Source organism: Delphinus delphis, chromosome 2, assembly GCF_949987515.2.
Source record: "Delphinus delphis chromosome 2, mDelDel1.2, whole genome shotgun sequence".
Lineage (NCBI taxonomy): Eukaryota > Metazoa > Chordata > Mammalia > Artiodactyla > Delphinidae > Delphinus > Delphinus delphis.
Genome location: NC_082684.1, coordinates 99949839 through 99977032, shown reverse-complemented (window position 1 = coordinate 99977032; position 27194 = coordinate 99949839). Strand labels below are relative to the sequence as shown.

The following is a 27194-nucleotide window of genomic DNA, read 5'->3' as shown; positions in this document are numbered from 1 at the left end:
AGTAAGTTTTAACAGGAATGGAAATCACCAAAGTGTCAGATCAATAGGCGTTTATTAAATAAATGATGTTCTAGTTATTCAATAGAGCACCACGAAGATTTAACAAGAAGTACGCTGAAAACCACAGAGCCACATCGTTCAGTGACAGTAGAAGGCTGAGAACAGGGCACAGGGTATCTCCCCTTCTGACTCACCCCAGACCAAAAGACGTCCTCTTCCTTGGAACACCTCTGGGGAAGGGAAGGAGACTTCAACCTCTCATTCTGTACCTTTCTGAGTCCCTTGAATTTTCTAACAAGATGCTGTACGCTTCCCGTTTGTCCTGTAAACACCCACAGCAGTTATCTGGGCTGTGGATACAACACATGTGACAGCTGGGGCTGTGTGACAGCTTCTCCCCAGGGAAAGAACTGAGGTTGCCATAGAGGCGTGTTTCCTCTTCTGGGAGTCTTTATATTCTCAAAAACTAATGATAGTTTTTAAGTAGAAAAGATTTAAGGAGAAAAGCACTCTAACAACAAAAGACGAAATGGTGCTGAAATGCTGCCATTCTCTTGATTATATGAAAGCCTGCAAAATCCTACCGCAGAGCCCAGGCAGTGAACACTGCTCTACGTAAAGGCAGCCCTTCCCCACTGTTCAGAGGACCCCTACCCCAGTGATCCGGCCCCCGACGTTCAGATCCCCCACCCAGCCCCGCTGGCACGTGCCAACCAGTTCAGACCTGGGAGAGAAGAGCTGTGGGCCAGGCCCTCCCGATGACCCTCCGAGGGCAGCCACTTCTTCCCCCGCCCCCCCCCACCGTCCCCTCTTTCCAGAGCTCAGCAGGACCTGGGTCTCCCTGAGCAAATCAGACACACCTCTGGTGATACATGGAACAATTCTTTATCCACCACCACTCTGCCCACACCCTCCGCTGCAGCCCCCCAAATCTTCTGCACGTGGGCGATAGCTTCTCCCCAAAGAAAGAATCAAAATTCCCCAAGAACAGAGACAGTAAGTATTTCCCAACTCATGGGTTTATTCAGTATTTTCATCACCAGAAAACGTCAGGAACCAGTTTTTCCACGAGTGGTGAAAACAAAACTTTACACTGAGCCTTGCCTGCAAGATCACTCGGGGTAACCCCCCAACCCCCCGGCTGACTCGTTCGTGCAGGTGTCTGGCGCCCTGACCTCCTCCGATTTTCCTGTCTCCATCATGATCTCCTCCTCCATTCAACGGTTTCTCCCCTGAAGGGTTCTCTCCCCTGGCTTCAGCCCTACGCGGTCTCTACATACACAGACACCTGTAGCACCGAGAATGTTCGGAAGTTCACCACTCCAAGTGTGACTCGGGGGGCCGGGCTGTCGTAGGGCGAGGACTGGAGCAGCCATCTCAGGCCCAGAGCCTCTGTCCCATGACCAAAGGGATGGACACTCTGTCCCTGGACACCTGGTTGTGCATGATACACCGTGTGGCCTTTCAAATGTGTCCACATGCAAATAACCCAGGAAGAGCTAGCTTCACTCACTTACAAAGAACACAAAAGTACAAGACGAGTCTTTCTACTGCTTGCGTGATGTGAGTTCTAGGCGGCTCCTCATGTCCAAACCTGGCAGCCCCTCCCCTCCCCCCCCATGCCCCACCCTTGCATTGAGGGAGGGTCCCCAGCCAGGCTCCCTGCATCCTGTATGGTGCCCCCACTGGGCTCCCGAGGGCTCTTTCAGGCCAACAGACTCAGATCAACACCACCTTCGGTGACCCTGACTTTGACTCGCAGGGAGCTGGGGTGGGGTTTTGGTTTCTTGCTCTGAAAGCTCAGAGCCAGATGCAAACGGATCCACCCCATTCCTCGCCACTGGCTTCGCAGAAGGGGTGGCAAAGGGTAGAGCAAGAGTGAGACCCGCTCCCATCCCCGGCCCCTCTCCCCACCTCCAAGCCCTCCCTGCATCGATGCAATGAAGGGACCCGTTCCAGACTCTAGCCGGGATAAAGCAGCTGCCCCGGAGCGACCCAGGTCTCCATGTGACACAGGGGAGGAGGGGCTGGCAGGACTTCTGGACGCCCACACCCACTCGACAGTCCACTCGACAGGCGGTGTGCAGTGCTCACTCGGGACCGAGGGGGAATACATCACTCCTCGTTGAAGGGTCTGCAACGTGAGCCCACCTCAGTGACCCTGCTCCACTGCCAGGACCCTGGGGCAGGAGCCGGGCCCTCCGCAAGCTCCCCTGGGCGGCCGGGTTCCCACGCTACCCCCTTGCCAGAGCACCGGGGTCACAGACCTGCCCCGATGCCCAGAAACCTGTGCCCACTGCTCTCATTTATCTTAGAAGGTTACGCTGTTTACATTCTCCAGTAAGCTTAATGAGTAAAATGACCATTTTCTATGTATTTACCAACCTATAGCAGAGTCTGGCTTGGAAACAGACTCAGATCCAGTCCCCACTGTCCACAAATGAGAAAAGCGGTGCTCAGAGGTGAAGAATTAGCCAAGTCTTTCTTCAGTCAGTCCAAAGACTTTTTCTTAATTATTTAAAAAAAATTTTTAATTGAAGTATAATTGATTTATGATGTGTTAGTTTCTGGTGTACAGCACAGTGATTCTGTTTATATATATAATATATATATAAGTAATATTTTTCACATTCTCTTCCATTATAGGTTATTTTAAGATACTGAGTATAGCTCCCTGTGCTATACAGAAGCTCCTGTTGTTTACCTAATTTATACACAGTAGTGTGTATCCACTAAACCCAAACCCCTAATTTATCTAGTTCTTAAAGGCTGGGTTAGTCCAAACTGCTGGGTCCACCACCCCGGAACTCATGTGACCTTTCACATATGCATTTTTCAAGATGACTCTGGACAAGGTGTGAAGGGCAGACGGGGGGACAAGAGTGGAAGTGAGAAGAAGCCAGGTAGGGGCCATGGGAATGATCTGGAAAAGAGACACACATGGGGGACAGGCATAGATACTTGAGAGGAAGAGTCAACAGGACTTGGGGACCGACAAGACGTGGGTTAGCTGCTTTGAGGAACCAGGTGGGTGTTGAGTGGGGAGTGGTGAAAGCACCCCCGAGACCCAGGAAAAGACACCTGCATGGAGGGAGGATCAGGAACTTGGGTGGGGACTCCTGAATTTGGTGCTGAGGCTCGTCCAAGTGGAGATGGGAAGGGGGCAGTGCGTGTCTCAGAGGAGGGAGAACGGTCTCAAGTGCGAAGAACTCTGTGAGTGAACCAGGCGCCCACTGGTGCAGGGCGAGAAGAGCCCCCCGGAAGGTGTAGCCCACCCGGGCGCATCCCCATCCTGCAGGGTCAGCCCCGCCCTCGGCGAGTCTGTGGCAGAGGTGGACCTCAGGGGACAAGGCAATGTCACCAACCCCGGCGAGCGTACCACTGGCCCTGCTGCCTCTGCCCCAACCTCACCGCATCTTGTGGGGTGGTCCTGAGGATCCTGAGCCTGGGCCATGGTCTGCACAGCGCCCACTGCAGATGCTCTGACCTATCATCTCATCTAGGGGCGTCTCTCTGCCTCCACCGAGGGGCCCTCACTCCGAGCTTCCTCTGACATGCCTCACATGTACACAGAAACCTCCAGACGTCTTTATCCCACACACGGGCCACGGGAAATCTCGGGCCCAATCATTTAGATGAGAGGTCAGCAAACAGTGGTCCGTGGGTCAAACCTGGCCTGCTGTGTTATTGTGAACAAAGTTTTGTTGGGACACAACTACACCCATTCACTTACGAAGTGGGTAGGGCTGCTTTCACACTGCAGTGGCAGAGTGGAGTCCTTGCCATGGAGATCACCCCGCCCACAAGGCGTGAAATACCTACTGCCCTGGACAGAAAGGTTTCCTACCCTGGTCTAGACACTTCCTTCCCCAGCGATGCCTTGTGGCTCCTGCATCAGACTGGAAAGCATGAAGGGTGAAAGGGCTCCAGCAGCCCTCCGAGAGGGGGGGCAGTCTCATCCACCCACCTGGAGTCCGCCATGTGCAGTGGGGTGAGATGCCAATGTACCGTGTCCCTTCTCGGGGACCCTTTCTCTTTAATTTCAAAAAGAGTCTTTTAATTGTTCAAAATTGCACAAAACAACATCACACCATGGTAATACTGAGTCACTGGGGTTACTCTACAATAGATGCACGGCATACCGTTTCCAGAAACGAGAAATCAAAGGGCGCTCGGGTAAAGGGACGGGGTGTGGTGGGGGGAACAATGGGACCAGGTGATGGGCTCCAAAGTAACTAAACGTGATGTTTCCACAGCAAAGTACACTATAAAACAACAAACCAGAGGCCAGAGGGAGCCAGTAGGGGGCAGGGGTTGCAGAGGCTGGGGTCTCCGCAGCCACAGCTGCGTCTCCAGGGCAGAGAAAGGGGCTTTGAAAAGATTGGCGTAGCCTCTTCGCTCCAGCTTCTCAGGGTTCTTCTCTTACCCCCAGAGGGCTTTCTGCCTCCCCTTCCTGACGGCGTCCTGCTAGATGGAAAAACGCTTCCATCCTCCGTTTACCAACACAGTGCTTAAGACTAAAACAATCTTCAGGCCTTTAAGCTTTGCTCTCAGTAGATAAAGAAGAGCTCCCAGCACTGAAAGATTCCATTTCTCGTAAAAACGCCTGGTTTTCATGACTGTTGTCTCTCCAGAGACTCAAGAAAGTCAGTGTTGGGACTCAAAGCTGAGGAATGAGTTCTCTGTTCTCTTACCCTAAAGCCATGAATGTCCTCGAATGAATGGGTGAAAGAGCTGCAGGGTAATATGATTTACAGGAAGTTTAAAAATGGGTCCCTTTAAATTCTCAGAAATACTGTTCTTGCAATAACTAGAGTGAGGGCCAGAAAGTTGACACCAGGCAGTGGAAAGAGGGGTGCAATGCAACTTGGGGAGCTAGCCCAGGATGCAAGGGAGGCAGTTCTGCCATCCAGTCCCAGATCGTGTGAGCTGCTCCCCCTGAAGTTCTCTGCCAAGGCAGCTAATCTGGGTGCCAGAGAAGAAAAACAAGATCACTGAAAGATGTGAAAAAAATTTAAGCTCAGTTAACGGTGAAGGAACCGGAGGGAAGATTCTGGATCAGTGTATATGTGAGAGAAGGTTTTGGAGATGAGACCCCAGACCACAGGTCCCAAGGGCAAAAGCAAGACATGGGACCCAAAGAGCAAGTGACTACAGTCTGTCTGCAGAACTACAGATGGGCCTCAGACCCCCAGACCCCCTGCTCTCAACCCAGACTTACAGCACTGGTGTCTGCTCTCAGGCAGAAACCAAAAGAATGCTGTACGCACCAAAGAAACGAGCTTTCTGCCTCGTCTGCTTCCAAAGCGAGAATTCACACCCCAGAGCAGATGCTCTCTCAAGCACATGGGAGGAGAGTTCCCACCCAACATCCAAAGGTGAAGCTGCCAGGTGACCTGCTTTGCCCACACCTAGACAGAGCGAGGTCAAGCCCCTGTTCAATGGGTAGGACAGGAAAGCAAGGAAAACATGCCAAGCACTGCTATGAATCAACTAGTCCCTCAATGATAAACCCCAAAGGACACCAAGAACAGCCAGACCATTAGGGATAATCAAAACCACAGAAGAGGCAGATTCAGAAGAAAAAAATAGAAAAACGCTAGAGCAAACAATTCGAGAATAAGAAGAAACCTTCTTGACTTAATTAGTACCCTCAGGCAGAAATGGAAAATAATGCAAACAGAAAATAAGAGGAATATTAAGAAAAATTAGCAGAAAAGATGAAAGACAGCATCACAATCTTAATTATGGTTACTGTAGCAATACAGGGTTCATCTCCCCCGGGGGGTTACCAAGCTGTGCTGGTGTCCAGAGAGGCTTGGAACAAGGGTGCAGACAGTTAGCCAAATCAGAATGAAATGCAGAAACTTGCAACTGATGTTGACCCATGCTGGAGTCCCAAACAGAGCAGGGGAGACCTACACCACTTTGTCAGATGGTTTATAGAAAGTGTTTGCACCTGTTCTCTAGGTTTTTGTTTTTGAACCTGGTAGCCTCGTTTTGGCTCTGTAATCAGAAGGATAGAAAAGACCCCGCCTCAGATGAGACAGTTGGTCTCAAACACCTTGGGCTTCACAATTCAAAGTGCATCCTGTGTGGCAGAGGAAGGCCCCTGGGTGGGGGCGGGGGGGGGGGAATCCAACTTCTGTGATATCTGCTTCCCTTGCCCTTCAGAAAAGCCTTGGGATTGACATGTACACATTACTACACTTAAAATGGATAACCAACAAGGACCTACTATAGCACAGGGGACTCTGCTCAATATTATATAACAACCTAAATGGGAAAAGAATTTGAAAAAGAAGAGATATGTGTGTTTGTATAACTAAATCACTTTGCTGTACACCTGGAACTAATACAACATTGTTAATCAACTATGTTCCAATATAAAAAAATTAAAAGAAAAGGGAAGGCTTACTCAAGTGCAGCCTGCAGACCCCCAGGGAGTCCTTTCCATTGGCCAACCCTGTCTCTGCTGCAATTATTTTTTAAAATTTCAACACCTGATCCAGAAGCTGAAGCTGAAACTGAAGAAATCTCTCAGAGGATAAAGTAAAAAGTAGTGGCATGGCAAATAGGAGAGAAAAGATGCCCAGAAGATCAACCCAGGAGGTCAAACAGCCAACAAACAGAAGTTCCGAGAAAATAGAAATAAGGAAATAATCAAAGAAAAATATTTCCAGTATCAAAGGGACACACTGAGTGCCTAAGTCCCTTCACGAAATACTGTGAAAGAATCAGGACACCAAGAATCAAGAGTAGACCCTAGAAGCTTCCAGAAAGGAAAAACAGGCTAGATCACCAACGGAAGAAGACGAATCAACACAGGATCAGACCTCTGGTCAGTGACATCTGATATAAAGACAATGGCGCACCTGCCACCAAAGAAGTAACAACAGGGGACTTCCCTGGAGGTCCAGTGGTTAAGACTTCGCCTTCCAATGCAGAGGGTGCAGGTTCAATCCCTGGTCAGGGAGCTAAGAGCCCACATGCCTCCCAGCCAAAAAACCAAAACATAAAACAGAAGCAATATTGTAACAAATTCAATAAAGACTCTAAAAATGGTCCACATCCAAAAAAAAAATCTTATAAAAAAAAAGTAACAACAGAAAGGTTGAAAATATTTAACTCCAAGGAATGGGGAAGGCGGGAGCTAAGGGTTCGATTTAGCACTTCGATTTGCACCATTCCATGCTGTTTTAATTTCCATGAAATTAAGTCAATAATACTTTTATCATCATCATCACAATCACCATCAAAAAACAGAGAGAGATACATTGCGTGCTTTCACCAGAATATGTGGTATCACGGCTCTTTCTCTTAAACTCTGATTTTATGCGTCTCACCTGAGAGGCACACCATCTGGACCACAGGTGTAATTCTTGAAGTCAACGGGCAGGTGCCTTGCTCAGGGGCTTTCTGGCTTTTTGTTTCATTTTCTTTTGGTTTTTGTTATTCTTTATACAGACAAAAGATAAAGCATCATATATATATACACACACATACATATGTATGTATTATATTTACACATTCTCTTTTTTCGAAGAGAAAGTCAATCTTCAGAAGCTATTTACCACTAGTTATGACAGACTCCAGCTCTCTTAATCCACTCACACCTCTTGGGTGTTACTTCCTCATCTTGAAAAGGGTCAGCTCTGAGCCTCACAAGCTGCCTCGGCACCAAAAGGCAATGACAAGCATGGAGAGAGGCCCCGGGGACACCAACGCTGAATTTAATGAATTGGCAGGTGAAAAGCAGATGCTTTGACTTTTTCTGAGACTGGGTCAAACGTTAGTTTCTACAAAGGCAGCGTCCCTTAGTGAACAGTTGTAAAGAGCTCTGGGGGGTATAATTGAAAAAAAAAGATGTATTCTTTTTAAATCACAAGATTCTGATGAGTATATGCTCTTTATTATACGTATTATACTTAATATACATATATAGTATATGCTGCTTATTAACATGTTAAACAGGGACCATTCTCAGAGTCCTTTCAAATTCTGAGGGTTCCAAAAATGTATTTCAAAATCGCTATTTGTATCACTATCAAAGCCATTAGCTACAATTTCTCATTATAGATGAGAAACAATACCCATCATTACGTCGCATCAATGTTTTTCAAAGAAAAATTTGCTTTTTCGTGAAGTCCTAAATTCTCTATACTTTTTCTGTAAAAGGATGAGCTGAAATGTTAAGGGTTTATCTTCGAACAATTAAGTTGCTTGTCTCTGTGATAGATAATTACGTAATAGGCTCTGGTAGCTGCTGATGCAAAAGAAGTAGTTTGTTTCCATTTATCATGTACTTGACTGAAGGCATCCCCCTCCCCACAAAATGCCAGTATCCCCAATTCCTGTGGTCTCCACCTCACTGTACCGCACCCTTTAAGTGAAATAGGACACTTTCATCGTCACTTGGATGCAAAGGAGGTAAGAGCAGGCCATAACGATCAACTGAAGCTATCAAGGTTAGATGGGTAAACTGCCTAAATGCAGAAACAGAATCAGGCAGGCCTGAGCCTGGGCATGTCTCAGACAGTGGGCCCGGAAATCTCACCTTCCCTAGGAATTGTACCTCGTCGCTGGAAAGGAAGGTCTCAGGGCTGCACTTGGTCAGCACACAGGCAGGCGTGCCTCCAGAAAAGAGAACAGGGGCCATTACACGTATGGCCCCTGTGGGGAAGGTAAAAGTTGTTCTCCCAGGACCAGAGGGTCCTCACTTCATCAGGCAAACTTCTCAGCAGAGGGTGTGGTCCTGCAGGCTGGAAGGCAGCCCTGTCACAGCCGCCTCTGCATCTTCCCTGCGGCCCACCATCTCTCCTTCCATCACTGTCACCCCAATGCCAGCTCTGCAAGAGCAAAGTGCTCGCATGTGGTTTTAACTCATCAACAAATATGGAAATAATACAGAGTCGTCTTAAGAACCCATCACCAGCTTTATTATATTTTCCTGACTCTGCAATAAGACCCTAGGATACACTACTTTTTGAACTTTTCAAGATTCAAATTCAAACTTATCCAATAAAAGACTGAAATCTGAAGCAAAAAAAAGTTCTCCCTCACATACTCAAATTATGTAGACTATATAATGTTCAAAGTCTGTTTTCTTTTGAACTCATCTTTCAGAATGAATCAGGGACACAGAAAAGTTCCAAAGGTTTCATCCTGTGGGGTTTGCAGGATAGGAGGCGAGGGGGTGGCCAAACTAAGGGATGAGAAATTACAAAGAAACCATTTGGCTTGAAGGAGAAGGCTAGCAATGATATCTACCATTCAATTGGGTGTGCTAACAGAAAATTCAGATTTCAATCGATTGTCAAAGATGAAAATATAACTATTAGGAGAATGGAGACGCACAGGAGAAGGGGTCTGGGGAATGGAATAAAAATCAAAATGGGCAGAAGATCTAAATATTTCTTCAAAGAAGACATACAGATGGCCAAAAAGCACATGAAAAGATGCTCAACATCACTAATTATTAGAGAAATAAAAATCAAAACCACAATGGGGTACCACCTCACACTGCTCAGAATGGCCATCATTAAAAAGTCTACAAATAACAAATGCTGGAGAGGGTGTGGAGAAAAGGGAACCCTCTTGCACTGTTGGTGGGAATGTAAACTGCTACAGCCACTACGGAGAACAGTATGGAGGTTTCTTAAAAAACTAAAAATAGAATTACCATATGATCCAGCAATCCCACTCCTGCACATATACGTGGAGAAAACCATAATTCGAAAAGATACATGCACCCCAATGGTCATTGCAGCACTATTTACAGTAGCTAGGACACGGAAGCAACCTATATGTCCATCACCAGAGGAAAGGATAAAGAAGATGTGGTACATATATACAATGGAATATCACTCAGCCATAAAAAAGAATAAAATAATGCCATTTGCAGCAACATGGATGGACCTAGAGATTATCATACTAAGTGGAGTGAGTCAGACACATAAAGGCAAATATACAATATTGCTTATATGTGGAATCTAAAAAAAGGGTACAAATGAACTTATTTACAAAACAGAAGCAAAGCCACGGATGTAGAAAACAAACTTATGGTTACCAGGGGATAAGGAGGGGAAGGATAAATTAGGAGATTGGGATTGACATATACGCACTACTATATATAAAACAGGTAATAAGAACCTGCTGTATAGCACAGGGAACTCTACTCAATACACTGTAATGGCCTATATGGGAAAAGAATCTAAAAAAAAAAAGAGTGCATATATGTATATGTATAACTGATGCACTTTGCTGTATACCTGCAACTAACACATCATTGTAAATCAACTATACTCCAATAAAAAAATTTTTTAAAAAGCAGCTTGAAAAGAGATATGTGTACACCCGTGTTCATAGCAGCATTATCCACAGTAAGCCAAAAGGTGGAAGCAACCGAAGTGTCCATCAACAGAAGAATGGAAAAACAAAATATGGTCTATCCATACAACAGAACATTATTCAGCCCTCAAAAGGAAGAAAATCCTGATGCGTGCTATCACATGGATGAATCTTGAACATATTATGCAAAGTGAAATAAGCCAATCACAAAGGAAATACAACTGTATGATTCCATTACACGAGTTGCCTGAAATAGCCGAATTCACACAGACAGGAAGTAGAAAGGTGGCTGCCAGGGGCTGGAGGTGGGGAAATGAGGAGTCATTGTTTAATGGGGACTGAGGTTCAGTTTTACAAAAGTTCTGGAGAGGCTGGTGGTGACGGTTGCACAATCGTATCGATGTTCTTAATGCCACAGACCTGTATGCTTAAAATGGTTAAAATCATAAATTTTATGTTATGTGTATTTTACCACAATTTTAAAAATACATATTTTTTTAAAAAATTAATTTTATCAATCCAGCAAAAAGAAAACAGAAAACAGTAAAGTATAATAATAAAGTCAAAAGGAATGACTAAATCTATCACACATCTTAATAAATGGGAATGGCCTAAATTCCTTGAGCTGTCTAACTTAGAACAAATCTTTCCTATGCTAGTCCGCAGAAAAATACGGAGAGCTCACCAATTTATGTTACAAAGCCAGCACAACATAACAAGGTTTAATAAAGATAGTGTATGCTTGTGTACATGTGTGAACGCACAAACTCCAGACCAATTTTGTATGTGGCTATGGAAGCAAACATCTTAATATTACAGCACATGGATTCTAACAATATCTTAAAAGAATAAGTGATAAGGATGATTCCAGAAAGCCAAGGATAATTCAACATTAGGAAATCAATCAACATCCTTCAGTACGTCAATTACTGAAAGAGAAAAACCAAGGGATTACATAAATAGATGACACCTGAAAATTTCAGCAGTCATTCCTTGTAAGAATTCTAAACAGGAAACTACGTAAGTTTGACTTTTAAATTCCTAATTTGAATACTGGACTAGAGAGCAGGTGAGGGGAATATTTATAAAGAACATTCTGGGGACAACTGGCAAAATTTGAATATGGACTGTGGATAGTGTTGTATCGATGTTAATTTCCTCACTTTTACGGTGGCTTCACGTTTATGTAATGCCTATTTAGGAAATATGCACTGGAGTATTTAGGGGCAAAGGGGCATGCAACGTACTCTCCAGTGATTCAGAAAATATATGTAGATGGAGGTATCAATCAGTCGACCAATTGATTGTTCAGGGGGTTTGGGGGTCTGGAAATGACAAAATGAAAGGGGCAAAATGTTAATGATTGGTGAATCTGGGTTAAGGATATATGGCATTCTTTGTACTTTTTTGCAACTTTTCTCCCAGTTTGAAATTACAGCAAAATTTAAGTCATCAAAATTACCTACCTAATAAGAAATAAAAGCAATGAAACTAAAGCTTTTCCCAGTAAATTCAAGAGCAAGACATGAATGCTTCCTTTCACAGTACCATTAAAACTGAAGATTCCGATTAATGCAATAAGGACAGGAGTACGCAGCATATGACAAATATTGAGATATGAAAACACTGAATATAAAGAAACAATTATTTATAGATGATATGGATGTAGAAATGGAAAGCACAAGACATTTACTTTAAAAAGTAGAATAAATAATTTCAAAATAAGAGAGAAAAGTCAACAGTTTCTCTGTATAGGAGCAGTAAGTCCTGGAGAAGGGGAAACTTCAAAGACAACACAAACAAACACCACAAAAGCTTGGAGCACATTTGACAAGAAAGGTACAGCAGCCATAGGACAGAGGGTTAGAACACTGCACCTGCTCAAATATTTAACATTCATATTAAAAACGTTAATCACTGAAGCAAACTACAAAGATCCAACATTACATTGTATCACGAATAAGCAAGAATATATGAATCCTACCTTGCCTGGTACCAAGAGTGAGGCCTCAGACATAGAGAACAGACCTGTGGTTGCCAACGGGGAGGGGGATAGGGGAGGGAAGGATTGGGAGTTTGGGGTTAGCAGATGCAAACTACTATACATAGGATGGATAAACAACAAGGTCCTACTGGATATATAGCACAGGGAACTATATTCAATATTCTGTAAGAAACCAAAATGAAAAAGAATGTGTATATGTGTAAAACTGAATCACTTTGCTGTACAGCAGAAATTAACACAACACTGTAAGTCAGCTACACTTCAATTTAAAAAGAGAGAGAGAGAGAGAGGCCTGCTTTCTTTTTATTTGAATTTGCCCGGTATATCTTTTCCAGTCCTTTTATTTTTGGCCTTTCTAAATCTCTTCATTTTAACTCTATCTCCAGATCTTGCTTTGTTAAGTCAACCTGAAAAACTTTTTAAACTAGGTGAATTAAGCCCATTTATATAATGTTAGTACAGTCTGTATGTGTGGCATCAGCTTTGCAGATTTTTAGCCTTATATTTATAACACTGACGCACAAACTCAGTCTTTTTGTCCGTGGGCTGCAGTCTACTTGCTTCTCTCTCTGTGTTTCTGTAGGTACGTAGGAAGGATTTGGTTCTAGTTGCTCCTTTTATATTACTACCTTATATAACTCCCTTAGCACCCTCCACTTTTAGATATCATTACCTCCCTCCTATGAGCAATAATGTAATTAGCTAGTAATTGCTTCTTCATCTCCCCCCGCCCCCCCGTCTCCCCACCCCCACCCCCGCCACCTGCTCTTCCTAAAGCATCCATTTTAGTCACCAGTATTCAATCTGCTGTTAATCTGTATGGTCTTCAATAAACTTAACCTTCCACTTCTTTGTCAGTTTCCAGAGACATTTTTCCATCCCAGCTCACCCCAATGTGCCAATTAAGCAGCTGATTCTACTTCTCCCTCATCTCCTTCTATTTATTTTTCTAGCTGTACGGTTCCACATAACCCAAACGTCTAATGCTATGTATTAGTCTGCCTCCCTTATTGCTACCTTTGAGTTTTAATTCTACAGTGAAACCTAGTCATTGTTCATCACTAGACCTTATGAAAAGCTTCACCATCACTGAACAGTTTTCTGAAGCTCACTCTCTAGTAAACAACTATGAAAGGGCTCACTAGGGGGAACCAGTCCCAGAGTTCTTGCAAATTCATAACCCTCTCTCTGTTTCTGCTTTGTAAATAAGTTCATTTGTATCATTTTTTTTGATTCCTAGAAGTGATATCATGATATTTGTCTTTCTCTGACTTCACTTAAAGAATCTGAAAAAGAATGGATACATGTATATGTATAACTGAATCACTTTGTTGTACATCTGAAACTCACACAACATTGTAAATCAACTCTACTCCAATACAAAATAAAAAATTAAATTTAATGAAACAAAACTCTATGTCTCTGGCCTTTATATTTAAAGGACAATTCTCTGAAGACAGGATGCTTGGCTCACAAAGGAAGCAGATTAAAAGCACTGAGGTTTTATCCCAGGTGGAGGAAGCACACACCACCCTGTGTCTCCCACTGATTGCAGCCGTGGACCTGATGGGATGCAGAGAATAGACCACTGGGAAACTCAGAGCAAAACAGCAGGCAGATGGGTGGAGAGCGATGGAACTCCAGTTACCACCACAGTGGCAGAGGGTTGTCATTGCTCCCTCTTGAGCATGCATCCCCCAGCCAAAATGCAACACAGCCCAAAACCCACAATTGAGCATGCGGGCAGACAGACAGGGCCCAGGAGAAGCCCCCGAGCTCTGGCTCAAGGATTTGGAAATCGGCTCCCTAGTGCCCAAAGAGAGTGAGAAAATCCCCAGTGTTTTTGCTTCTGGGTTTCTCTCTCTTCTCTCTGCAGCACTCTCACACCCCAGCACCCAAGCAACACCACAGCAGAAACAGGAGCTGGCAACGCACAGAAGACCCTTCCCCTTTGCCTGCTCCAGAGGAGGGGCTTGGTCCCAAGAGGGCGGGACAAAGCCTTGTTGCTGGTTCTCTCGCTTTGTCCCCCCACTGCACAGCCCCTAAGCAAGACAACGTAAAGCCCTAGCATTCTTTTGTTTATTTTTATTTCCATTATTCTAGGATGTGGGTCGAAAAATATCTTGCTGTGATTTACGTCAAAGAGTGTTCTTCCTATGTTTTCCTCTAAGTTTTATAGTGTCCGGTCTTACAAAAGGGACCTAATGAAACTTAAAAGCTTTTGCACAGCAAAGAAAACCATAAACAAGACAAAAATACAACCCTCAGAATGGGAGAAAATATTTGCAAATGAAGCAACAGACAAAGGGTTAATCTCCAAAATATAAAAACAGCTCATGCAGCTCAATAACAAAAAAACAAACAACCCAATCAAAAAATGGAAGACCGAAACAGACATTTTTCCAAAGACATACAGATGGCCAAGAGGCACATGAAGAGATGCTCAACATCACTAATAATTAGAGAAATGCAAATCAAAACTACAATGAGGTATCACCTCACACCAGTCAGAATGGCAATCATCAAAAAATCTACAAACAATAAATGCTGGAGAGGGCGTGGAGAAAAGGGAACCCTCTTGCACCGTTGGTGGGAATGTAAACTGACACAGCCACTGTGGAGAACAGTATGGAAGTTCCTTAAAAAACTAAAAATAGAATTACCATATGACCCAGCAATCCCACTCCTGAGCATATACCCAGAGAAAACCATTAATCAAAAAGACACATGCACCCCAATGTTCATTGCAGCACTGTTTACAACAGCCAGGATATGGAAGCACCTAAATGCCCATCGACAGACTAATGGATAAAGAAGATGTGGTACATATATACAATGGAATATTACTCAGCCATAAAAAGGAACGAAATTGGGTCATTTGTAGAGATGCGGATGGACCTAGAGACTGTCAAACAGAATGAAGTAAGTCAGAAAGAGAAAAACAAATATCGTATATTAACGCATCTATGTGGAATCCAGAAAAATCATACAGGTGAACCCGTTTGCAAGGCACAAAGAGACACAGATGTAGAGAACAAATGTATGGACACCAAGGGGGGAAAGGAGGGGGTGGGATGAATTGGGAGATTGGGATTGACGTAGATACACTAATAAGTATAAAATAGATAACTAATGAGAAGCTGCTGTATAGCACAGGGAACTCCACTTCGCAGCACAGCAGGAGCTAACACAACATTGTAAAACAACTATACCCCAATAAAAAAAAAGTCACGCATTACTCCTAAAAAAAATTTTTTTAAATAAACTTAATATTTACTTGAAAAAAAAAAAAAAACAAGCCCTAGCATTCTTGGAGGACTGGATAAGAGAAGCCCCAGGGAAACAGAAAACATCAGGAAGATCACAGAGGGAGGAACTGCGGGAGGTGATCCCTGAAATTTGTTTATCAACTAGTGGGCTCATCCCTGAGGTGAAGACACGACCCTAAACAGAATCCTTTCTTGTTTTTTTAATTTTTATTGGAGTAGAGTTGATCTACAGTGTTGTGTTAGTTTCAGGTGTACCGCAAAGTGAATCAGTTATACATAGACATATATCCACTCTTTTCTAGATTCTTTTCCCACATAGGCCATTACAGAATGTTGAGTAGAGTTCCCTGTGCTATACAGAACTACAGGAGAGATCACCATCCCAGAACCAGACTGGCCACTGGGCGTTGTATGTGCAGGACAGGCTGAAAACTACTACAAGGACTTTGAAAACTGGACTGACATCAGAATGACAATCCACAGAAGGCTGGGCTCCACATGGTCTAAATCGGAGAGAATGGATAGCCTGTTAACACAAAAATAGCAACATTCTTTTTTAAAAAATTTTATTGAAATATAGTTGATTTACAATGTTGTGTTAATTTCTACTGTACAGCAAAGTGATTCAGTTATACATATATAAATATATATTATTTTTCAGATTCTTTTCCATTATGGTTTATCACAGGATATTGAATACAGTTCCCTGTGCTATACAGTATGACCTTGTTGATTATCTATTCTATATATAATAGTTTGCATCTGCTAATCCCAAACTCCCACTCCATCCCTCCCCCGCCCCCTCTCCCTTGGCAACCACAAGTCTGTCCTCTATGTCTGTGAGTCTATTTCATAGATAAGTTCATTTGTGTCATCAAAAATAGCAACATTCTTAATTGCATTTAAACAATGTACAGAGACTCACAACATAATATTCAAAATGTCCAGGATATAATCCAAAGTTACTCAGCCTACAAAGAATTAGGACTGTCAACTCCCAGGGGAAAACACAATCACTGATAGATCTTGGAATGATCAAAGACTTTAAAGCAGTGAAGATAAAAATGTTCCAGTAAGTAAGAGCGAACGTTTTGGGAATGAATGAAAAGCTACAAAAACTAAAAGGAAAAAAAAAAAAACGAGTTGATATGAAAGGAAACCCATGGAAAGTTTTAAAACTGAAAAACAGACTAACCAAAGTAAAAATTTCACTGGGTGAGTTTAATAGCAGAATGGAGATGAAAGGAGAAAAAGTCAGTCAACTCACATGGGAACAACAATTTAAATTACCATGGACTGCTCATCAGAGAATACGGAAGACAGAAGGAATTGAAAGAACATCTTGCACCTCCATTCTGCTTTTCATTCATTTCCAAGAACACATAACCCAAGAGTGGCCATGAGGATAAACCGGATGGACCCAGGTTCAGGGTCATCCTATAGAATAATAAGGCTTATACTCTTTAAGACCATGGAAAACACAAAACAGAAAGGAAGACTGAAGAGCGCGAAGAGAAATGAGACATGCATATTCCTGGATAGGATCCTGGGCCAGAAAGGGGAAAGGAACACTATTTGGACAGTTGGTGAAATTGCAATGGAGTCTATGAATCGGGTGACAGTGTTCTTTCAATGTTGATTTCCTAGTCTGGAGGAGTTTGTGCTGGTAATACAGAACAGTATCCTCGAGTGGCAGTGATATACTCTGAAATTATTAGGGGTGATGGGGCATCATGTCTGCAGCCTGCTCCCAAAAAGGTCAAGAAAAAAACTAATGATAATGGATTTTTTTTTCCCCCACTGAGGAAGAGAGACAGGGTACACAAGTGCAAGCCATGGGGCAAATACAGTAAAATGGTTACAATCAGGGAACTTAACTGAAGGGATACAGCACAGGAGTTCTCAGTTCTGTTCTAAAACTTTTCTACAAGTTGGAAATTTCAACTTTTTCCCCCCAAAATTTACTTTTTAAAATATTGCTTTGGGCTTCCCTGGTGGCGCAGTGGTTGAGAATCTGCCTGCTAATGCAGGGGACACGGGTTCAAGCCCTGGTCTGGGAGGATCCCACATGCCGCGGAGCAACTAGGCCCATGAGCCACAACTACTGAGCCTGTGCGTCTGGAGCCTGTGCTCCACAACAAGAGAGGCCGCGATAGTGAGAGGCCCGCGCACCGCGATGAAGAGTGGCCCCCGCTTGCCACAACTAGAGAAAGCCCTAGCACAGAAACGAAGACCCAACACAGCAAAAATAAATTAATTAATTAATAAACTCCTACCCCCAACATCTTAAAAAAATAATAATAAAATATTGCTTCACCTTTTCTAGCAAAGAATTTATTTGGCTATGAGAATTCCAATGCACAATACAAATGACTAGGACTTTTTATCTGGATGCCCAAAGGATTTTTTCCTTATCTTTAACATTCATTATTTTACAGGGATATATCTCAATGTTGATTATTCTGCATTGATTTCCCGCCCCCCCCCCCCACAGTTACATGGTAGACACTTTCAGGTCTTCTTTTATTTTTAGGAGACTTTTCTTGCATTATAGTTCTAAATATTTATTTTATTCCATTGCTTTATTCTTCTGTCTTAGACACTCTAATTGTATATATATATATATCAGATCTCTTTTGCCTGTCTCCTATACTTTCTAATTCACTCTATCCCTTTCTTTATTGGCTATTGTTTTCATTTTTCTCCTTTTCATCCTGTATTTTTACTCCTGTGCTGTCTATGGAAACCATTTGTTCTTGTGTTCCTTCTGGACACAATTTAGCCTTCCTTCCTAAAATTCATTTTTTCCTAATTCTTTCCTGACATCAATCTGTTCTCATTTCATAATTTTCTGTTACCTAGCCATATCCTTTGTCGTTTCTAAATTTCTGCTGGATGTTACTCTTTCAAATTGTTTTTTCTTTTAGCTTATCTTGAAATATTAGTTTATGATTTTTCTGGTGTGCTCTCATTTTCTGTAGCACCATTATGTTCATTTTCATCATTTTCCTTTGAATCAATTTTGCATAAAGTTACCTAATGTTCCATTTTTTGTTCCCCATGTATGAATGAGGTGGATTTTCCCGATGTGAGAAGAGAAAGCTCCTAAAGAAGGGAGGATGGGCTAGGACAGCTTTCCCAGCCGGGCTCTATGGATCTGTAAAGAACTCAAGTGTGAGATCTCTATGTATCCACTTATTTGTTTCTCAGAGTTAAATCCAGAACCCTCATAAAGCTCACTCCCACCCTGGCCCTTTGCTCCAGCTCTAGACCCCCGAAGTCCTTAATTTCCAAGACCACACTCTCTGCTCGGGGTCTTCTCTTTTGCTGCTGGAGCAGTTTCTGAGATCTCTTTCCCCCGACCTGCACCGTCTGAACCTCCCCTGCCTTGCCGTCTGTGTACCCATCCTGCTCAGTTTGGTTTATGTTTCCAGTCATTCAGCTCAGGGTAAGGCTCTGACCTTCTAGGAGAAAAGACTCACTGTGCATTTGTCGGATGCTCCCAGGCTTGTGCTCCATGTCCCTGCACGGCTACTGTTCTCACCCACAACCAGAAGCCCCAGAGCACCTCTCCGGCGCCCACCCACTTTGCCGCTTGAGTAATTCGTGGTGATTTTGGTTCCCACAGCCTGTCAACAGCTCCCGTTCACTGCCCACCACCCACGCCCCGCCTCCCCTGCTGTTCATCTGCAGCTCCGGCTGCTGCTGGTAGACTGGCTACACCGTCTATGTCCTGACCTGTGGGCGTCTCCCATCTTTCATCAACCTGTCCTTGCTCAGCTTTTTCTAGGATGATCTTAGAAACTGGTTTACTTTTCAAAAGCAGTTTAGGGGAGACTGAAAATCTGTCCCCATGAACGCATCCCCATAAAAGATTTTTCTGAAAGGTATAAAGACAAAGGACAAAGAAATGAAGATGCAAACCATGTTCCTGAATTGGAAGTTTTCATATGATAAAACTGTCAGTACTTCCAAAATTGATCCATCAATGTAATGCAATTGCAATCCAAATCCTAAGAGGGTTGGGCTTCCCTGGTGGCGCAGTGGTTAAGAATCCGCCTGCTAATGCAGGGGACACGGGTTCAAGCCCTGGTCTGGGAAGATCCCACATGCCACGGAGCAACTAAGCCCGTGTGCCACAACTACTAAGCCTGTTCTCTAGAGCCCGCAAGCCACAACTACTGAGCCCACACACCACAACTACTGAGCCTGCGCTCTAGAGCCCACAAGCCACAACTACTGAGCCTGCGCTGTAGAGCCCGCGCGCCAAAACTACTGAGCCCACGCTCCTAGAGCCTGTGCTCCGCAACAAGAGAAGCCACTGTAATAAGAAGCCCGTGCACCCCGTTTGCCACAACTAGAGAAAGCCCGTGCACAACAACGGAGACCCAATGCAGCCAAAAAATAAAATAAATTTTAAAAAAATCCTAAGAGGGTATTACTGGAAACTACTAATTTATGAGTAATAAACACAGATATTTTAAAGTTAATACAGAAGAAGAGCCAAGGCACTTTTGAAAAAGAAAACAGTATGGAGGGACCTGCCTGACCAAACAGCAAAACTCACCAGGATGTTGCCTTAATCAGAAGTATGCGGTATTGACCCTAAAACAATGAAGAGAGTAAAGTTGTCACGGGATGTGACGTACAGTATGGCGACTATAGTTAACAACAATCCTGTACCGCATGTTTCGAAGCTGCTAAGAGACTAAATCCTAAAAGTTCTCATCCCAAGAAAAAAGAATTTTGTCAACTACGATATATATGGTGATGAATATGTAAGTAGACTTATTGCATAAGTAGACTTATTGTGATCATTTTGCAATACATACAAGTATTGGATCATTATGTTGTGCACTTGAAACTAGTATAATATTCTGTGTCAATTACATCTCAATGAAAAAAAATAAAAGAGAGTAAAACTGAATAGAATCCAAAACATAAGCATAGGTACATAGGAACTTTGCAAGCAAATAAAGTTAGGCCCTTTTTTCATACCATATGCAAAACAAATTCTGGATGATGTAAAATTTGAATGCAAAAAATAAAATAAAAACATTAGAAGGAAATGTAAAGGAATGTTTGTGTGACCTCTGTAATGACAACCATCTTAACTAAGAAAACAGCCCTCACACTGCAGAAGAGAAAACAGATTTGACTACATAAAAAGTTTTAAAATTTTATATACGGTAAAAGACACCAAAAATTAAGCCACATGAGAAATGAAAAACTGCAAGAAAACATTTGCAACATATGAGAGAAATAACCATGGAAAGTCAGATCAAGTGAAAACAATGAAATATGTTTTTCTTCATCAGAGGAATAAAATGTTAAGGAATGCTAACAGCCTGGGCTGGTAAGAGGGTGGCAAAAGGGCACCCTGGTGTCATGCTTCTCTGGGCAGGGATGACTGCAACCTTTTGTGGAATTAATCTGGCAATATCTAATGAAATTCCAAATTTGAATACCCTCCGACAAGCCATTCCACTTTGGGGAATTTATGCTCAGAAAACAAGCACTGGTCTCTAAGGCTAGATAAGCAGCATTGTTTATAGAGACACAGAACTGACACAGAGTATTCTCAGCAGGAAAAGAACTGAATAAATTATAAAAATTCATACTATGGACCCTTATGCAGTCATTAAAAATAATGGGAATAATAAGAATAATAAATTATGGCTGGGAATATTTATTATACACGAAATAAAAGAAAAAAAAGAAGCCACGGAGTAAGGTGTGTAGTATGACCTCTTGTAAAGATTATTTAAAAGAAAAGAGACATATTCCACACATATACATAAATCCTAATATTTTTGTGATTGTAAAGGAAAGTATGGAAAGGTCACATGAAACGACACCATCAATGCAGGTTACCTGTGGGTACAGAATTGGGATGGAAGAAGGCACTGTCGCCATTTTCTTTATACCCTTCTGTGTTTTCAGTTATTGCAACAAGCATCTGTTGCTTTTGGAGTATAGTGTTGCTTTTAAAGGAAAAAAAATACATACACACACGTGCATAAACAGTCAGCTCCTAAGGGCTATGTCTGGCTATGTCTTTATCAACACGGGTAACTGGCAATGTGGATAATTCACAGGGTACTTATTTGTCGCTGATGTCCTGGGCATGAAGAAAACTTCAAAGAAAAAGAATGAGGCTGGTCTATCAAAGGATACCTACTCAAGACCTCCACTAGTGCCAGAGGCAGCACTGCAGATTTCCTTCCCCTCCCCTTTAATTCCATTTTTAATATTTTTTATTACATATATTAACCTGTCTAGTCTATTCTATGATATAAGGTTCACTTTTTTAAAAAAAACTGAATTCGATGATCATTTAAAAAAACACACACAGCCCTGGTAGTCTTCTAAACTGTTCATATAGATCATCATCTCTCAAAACGGGCCAAGCATTTATCCCCTGAGGAAGTCAGCCCACCCCTAATTTCCAACTGGATGGCAGGGGCCCAGAACAGGACCACCATTTGCAGGTGGTTCTCAAGTCACTGAAACAGCAGCTGCTCCCTGTCCAGACCTGCCGCCCCTTCCCGTTTCCAACCTTGCCAAGGACCCCCCAGCCTTGTCCCCGATCCTCAGACTTCCTCAATTTCCCTAATTTCATGCCTCCCCAAAGTGCTCTTGAATCATCACCTTTCTACACATATTTTGTGCTTTTCCTAAGAAACAGGTGTGTCCTCCCTGTGGAGGCTCTACCTTTGACCCTTTACACCTGCTCTATTCCACCACCCCACCACCCCCATCAGCCTCTGCCTGGGGGGCAATTAAGTCTAATGGCTAGGACTGTGGCCTCACAAGTCAGAGCAACTAAGTGCAAACCTGCGTCTTTATTGCTGTCCTGCCCCTAGGTTCATCAGAACCATTTTTTTTTAGATTCCATATATATGTGTTAGCATACAGTATTTGTTTTTCTCTTTCCAACTTACTTCACTCTGTATGACAGACTCTAGGTCCATCCACCTCAGGGAGATCAGCTCGGTGCTTTTTAACCCCCAGAGGGGTGGGACAGGGAGGGTGGGAGGGAGGCGCAAGAGGGAGGGGATCTGGGGATATATGTATACAGACAGCTGATTCACTTTGTTGTACAGCACAAACTAACACAACATTGTAAAGCAATTATACTGGAAAAAAGATGTTAAAAAAAAAAAAAGTGCAAACCTGACATTGGCCAGGTGTGACCTTGGGCAGGCATGAAGGTTAATTTTATGTATCCACTTGACTAGACGAAGGGGTGCCCAGATAGACAGGAAAACATCATTTGGGAGTGTGTCTGAGAGGGTGTCTCTAGAAGAGATTAGCACTGAAATCAGCAGACTGAGTAAAGAAGGTCACCTTTATCCACGCAGATGGGCCTCATCCAAGCCAGTGAGGGCCTGAGTAGGACAAAAAGGCGGAACAAGGGCAGATTCACTCTCTCTGAGCTGGGACATCCATCTGCTCCTGCCCTCAGCCATCAGCACCCCGGGTCCTCAGGCTTTGGGGCCAGGCTGGGAATTACACCACGGGCCCTCCAGTTCCTGGGCCTTTGGACTTGGACTGAATTATACCAGCAGCGTGCCTGGGTCTCCAGCTTGCTCACATGTATTTATTGGTTCTCTTTTTCTGGAGAACCCTGACTAATACAGCAAGTTCCTTAATCCCTCTTCACCTCAGTGGACTCTGCAGAAGCTGCCAGGACATCTCAGGGCTTAGGCCTAGCCCTGGAGACAGCCTTAGTTCTGCTGCATCCCACTGGCTAAGGCCAGTCAGAGGTCCAGTCCAAGTTCAAGTGCAGGGAACTGTGCAAGAGCAGGGGCGCCAGGGGCCACAGACGAAATGTGCTATCGCAGCACGAAAAACACTCAGCTTAACGCCTGGCCCACGGTACGTGCTCAATAAATGCAAGCCATTTTCTTGGGCATTGTTTTTTCTTCAATAAAGGAAAATTATTTTTACAATGGTTCTTCACCATGGACACACCACAGAGAAGGCCTAGCAACCTAGAGAGTGCTAAAGAGCCCACACCTCTTATTTCAGGAAATGCAGAGGAAACACAGGGCAGCCCTAAACCACGCAGAACAGATTTTGGTGTAAAGCCGGCCATCTTAGTCACCATTCGTAAAAGAAAACTATCCTTGCAAAGTGGTTTCCAGGTCCAGGCAGGCAGGCACATCCATGGCAAGGGGCCAGTGTTAGCGCCGAAAGCCACGCCAACATGCAGACCTGTCCCAACATCACTGGAACCAACCACCATGTCTGCAAAGGGCAGAGGTCATATGTAAAAAATGGTATATACTGTTTGGAAAGAAGTGTCAAGGTGCATGTGGTAGATTCAGTTTCAAGAAAGAAAACTAGCACATGAAACAGTGGGTGTAAAGAGGCGGGGAGCAGGACGTGGACGGAGAGCAGAATCTACAACCTCTAAAACGTAAGCAGAGAATGTTGTTCACTGTTGTCCCCAGAGCCTAGAGGCACGTCTGCACACAGCAGACACGTGTGGAATTATTCTGAATCGCAGGAAGTTAGGACTAATAGGTTATAGCTGTGGAAAGGAATAACCATGAATCACCCAAACTGAATCCATGGATTACATATTTATTTAACTCTTTAGACTAAAATGCAGTGAATGTACATTTTTCACATAAACAGTTTTTCTACCGTTTTTGACAAGTGTTTTCCCTTTTAAGTTTATTATTAAAAGGCAGCTCTTTTTCCATGCCCTTTGAAAGTGCCAAAGCCACATAGCTAGGACTAGGTGGAGAAGCAGAGGCCCAGGGAGAAGCCAGGAAGAGAAGCTCATTTACCAGTCTGCCACCTGTAGGCCGCTCCAGCAGACACAAACTCGCGCCCACTAGACAGACCACATGGAAACAATGCATACTAAATCATGCTAAAAACTGAGCTACAGAGGTAGGAAGACTATACAGGGGACCGTTTTAATCATGATTTCTGAGTCTTGCTTCCAAACCCCTGTCTTTGATTAGAACACTGCGAGCTATGGCCTAATTAGCTATAGCTGATGTCCTAATCAGCTCTCAAAGACTCACCCCTGGTCTGAAATAAGCTTTGAAAATTAATACCCCCATTAGGATGAACCACCATACCTGTATCGATCAGGGTGTCACAGAGTCAGTTCTGCTCAGATCTCATTTTACCAGCCGGGCATCGGACTTAGAGAACAAAGGCCATTACAAAAGAACAACAACAACAAAAAGCGAAGCTGGACAGAATTTTTAAATTTCAAAACTCAACAACAAATAGCAAACATTCGTTACAAAGGCTTGGTTTGGATTTCTGGAGATGGAACTTAAACACACTGGGTTTACAGTTTAAACCTATAAGATGTACTCCGGCACCAGAAACCAAATGTAGTTACAGATGTCAAGAGTTCGCAGAACAAGTGCCTCTCTTTATAAAGACTATCTGCTCTGCATCGATTATTACCGTTTCCATATGTCCGTTCTTTACTAATACAGGAAAATACAACTTCAATCAAAAAATACCCCCCAAAATTAACTCTTGGAGACAATCATTTCCTTTAATGGGATTTCCTGGTGGTTTTGCTCCTATGGAGGTTTGTCAGCCACTGGATTCTCTTATTTGGGGGTCAAAATCCTGAAAATCGGTCACCCTCGCGGCGACGAAGCTCACTGAACACGCCCCCCGACGCCGCCAGCATTCGCTCGCCCAGGCCCGCCGCCCGCTGAGCTCGCCGGCCCGTTCCCGCCAAACGCGGGACGCGCCAAGTCCTGGACGCCAAGCGGGTGGGCGGCCAAAGCGGGTCCGGCCGGTTCCCGCCGCCTCGACTGCCCCGCGACCCGACGCGACGCGCCCTGCTCCCCAGTGCCCGGCCAGAGCCGCCGCGGAGGCCCCGCGCACGGAGCCGCGGCCCGGCACCAGGCTCGCACCCCTGCTCCCGCCTCGCTCAGGGCCGCCCAGCCCGCCCGGCGGGTCTCCGGCCCCCGGGAAGCCGGGGGCCCCAGGGCGCAGCCGCCCGCCTCGGAGCGCGCCCGCCGCCCACCCTCACCCGAAGGCCCCTCGGGTGGTCGCGGGCGCCTGGCTTCTGCTTCCTCGAAGAAAAGTTACTCCGGGACCAGCGCGATGGGAAAGGGAAAGCCACGCTCCCAGGGCGGCGAGCGGTGAGTCGGGTCCCCGGAGTTATCCTTCCCGAGTTTTGAACCGCACCCCGGGCTGCGGCAGCTCGCCCGGGCGCTTGAGCCCCGAACCTGGCGCCCGCGGGTTGGTGGGCTCGCCCCCCCCGTAGCCCCGTGCGCGCCCGACGCCGACACTCACCGAGAAGCCGGCCCAGAAGGGGCAGGAGTGGCGGACGCGGGCCGAGGTGGTGAGCGCCAGCGCAGCGAAGCTGACGGCCACGATGAGGCATCCGAGCGCCATCTGCGTGGCCCCGAGCGCCAGCACGATGCGAGAGCGGCCCGGGCACTCGCGCAGGCGGGACAGGCTGCGGGGCAGCGCGGCGGGGCGCGGCGCGCGGAGACCGCCGGCCGGAGGCATAGCGCCCGCACGCCTCTCCTGCTCCCGTCCGGCCCCGCGCGCCGCCCCTCCTCACCGAGGGTCCGAGGCAAGTTGCTTCAGCTGCGGGGTTGGCCTCCCCGCGAGCCGCGGGGGCTGCGACGGCAGCGCGCTGGGAGCGGGCCGGGCCGGGCGGGGAGCCGGGCACCCGCAGCCCCCGCCGGTGCCCGCGCCCATGCCGCCGCCGCCGCTCAGCAGGGCCGCCCGCCGGCCGCGCCGCGCTGCGCCCTCTCCCGCCCGCCCGGCGCGCTCCCCAGCTCAGGCGCGGGAGCGAGCCGCCGCCGCCGCCTCTGTCCCCGGGCGCGAGCCCCGCCGCCGCGCGCGGGGCCGGGGCCGGGGCCGGGCCCGGAGCTCCAGCTGGGCCCGAGCGGGGCGGGAACGGGCTGGCGCAGGTGTGGTCCCAGTGGCTGGGCCTCGGTGCTCGCGCCCCTCGCCGCGGAGGGGAGTGGGGATCGCGGGCGCTTCAAGGGCGAGGGCGGCAGGCGGAGCCCCGGGCCAGCGGCGGGTAAGGGGCCTGGGAGCCGGGCCCGCGGCCCGGCCGCGCCACAGGGGGCGAGCCGCCGCCTAGCCTGGGGCAGGCCCGGGGCGCCGGAGGGGCGTACGTGGCGGGGCGGGGGTCGGGAGGATGTGAATTCCGAGCGCTCCGTCCCAGGTGTGGCGAGCAGGAGCCGCTCTCGAATGCGGAATTCCAAGATCCAGAATTTCTGCAGTTCCAGAATTTCTCAAGGCACCACTGAGAACTCGCCCCTGGAGGGCTCGGCGTTTAGAATATTCTCAGCTCACGAACGGATGTCTCTTGCCCACCTTCCATTTGCAGGGCTTTTGATACAAGTAAAAAGTTGGGGCTGAAAACAAATTGCACAAAACGAATTTAAATGAACTGTATCATGAAGGACCTACGAAATCGTCTCTACTCCCTTTTGCCCGTATTAGGTTTTAAACACCTGACTGTTGGCTTCCTTAGGGTACCAAGAAAGCTTGGAAGTTTTGTCACAATTCACCTTGTGGCCCTGTTGATGTGACCACTTTAAGACTGCCAGTGT

At 45.5% G+C, this 27194-nt stretch overlaps 1 protein-coding gene across 2 annotated transcripts in view; it reads right to left on the bottom strand.

Annotated features, from left to right (window-relative positions):
- ENTREP2 (endosomal transmembrane epsin interactor 2) overlaps positions 1 to 26133 on the bottom strand; it is a 361730-nt gene extending 335597 nt beyond the window's left edge. For both annotated transcript variants that reach the window (XR_009518404.1, XM_060005297.1), the window contains exon 1: positions 25915 to 26133. Coding sequence is in view for 1 of the 2 variants with exons in the window: in XM_060005297.1 (XP_059861280.1) it covers positions 25915 to 26133 (219 nt within the window). In the remaining variant the exon portion in view is untranslated. The remainder of the gene's footprint in view (positions 1 to 25914) is intronic.
- Between the last annotated feature and the right edge of the window lie 1061 nt (positions 26134 to 27194).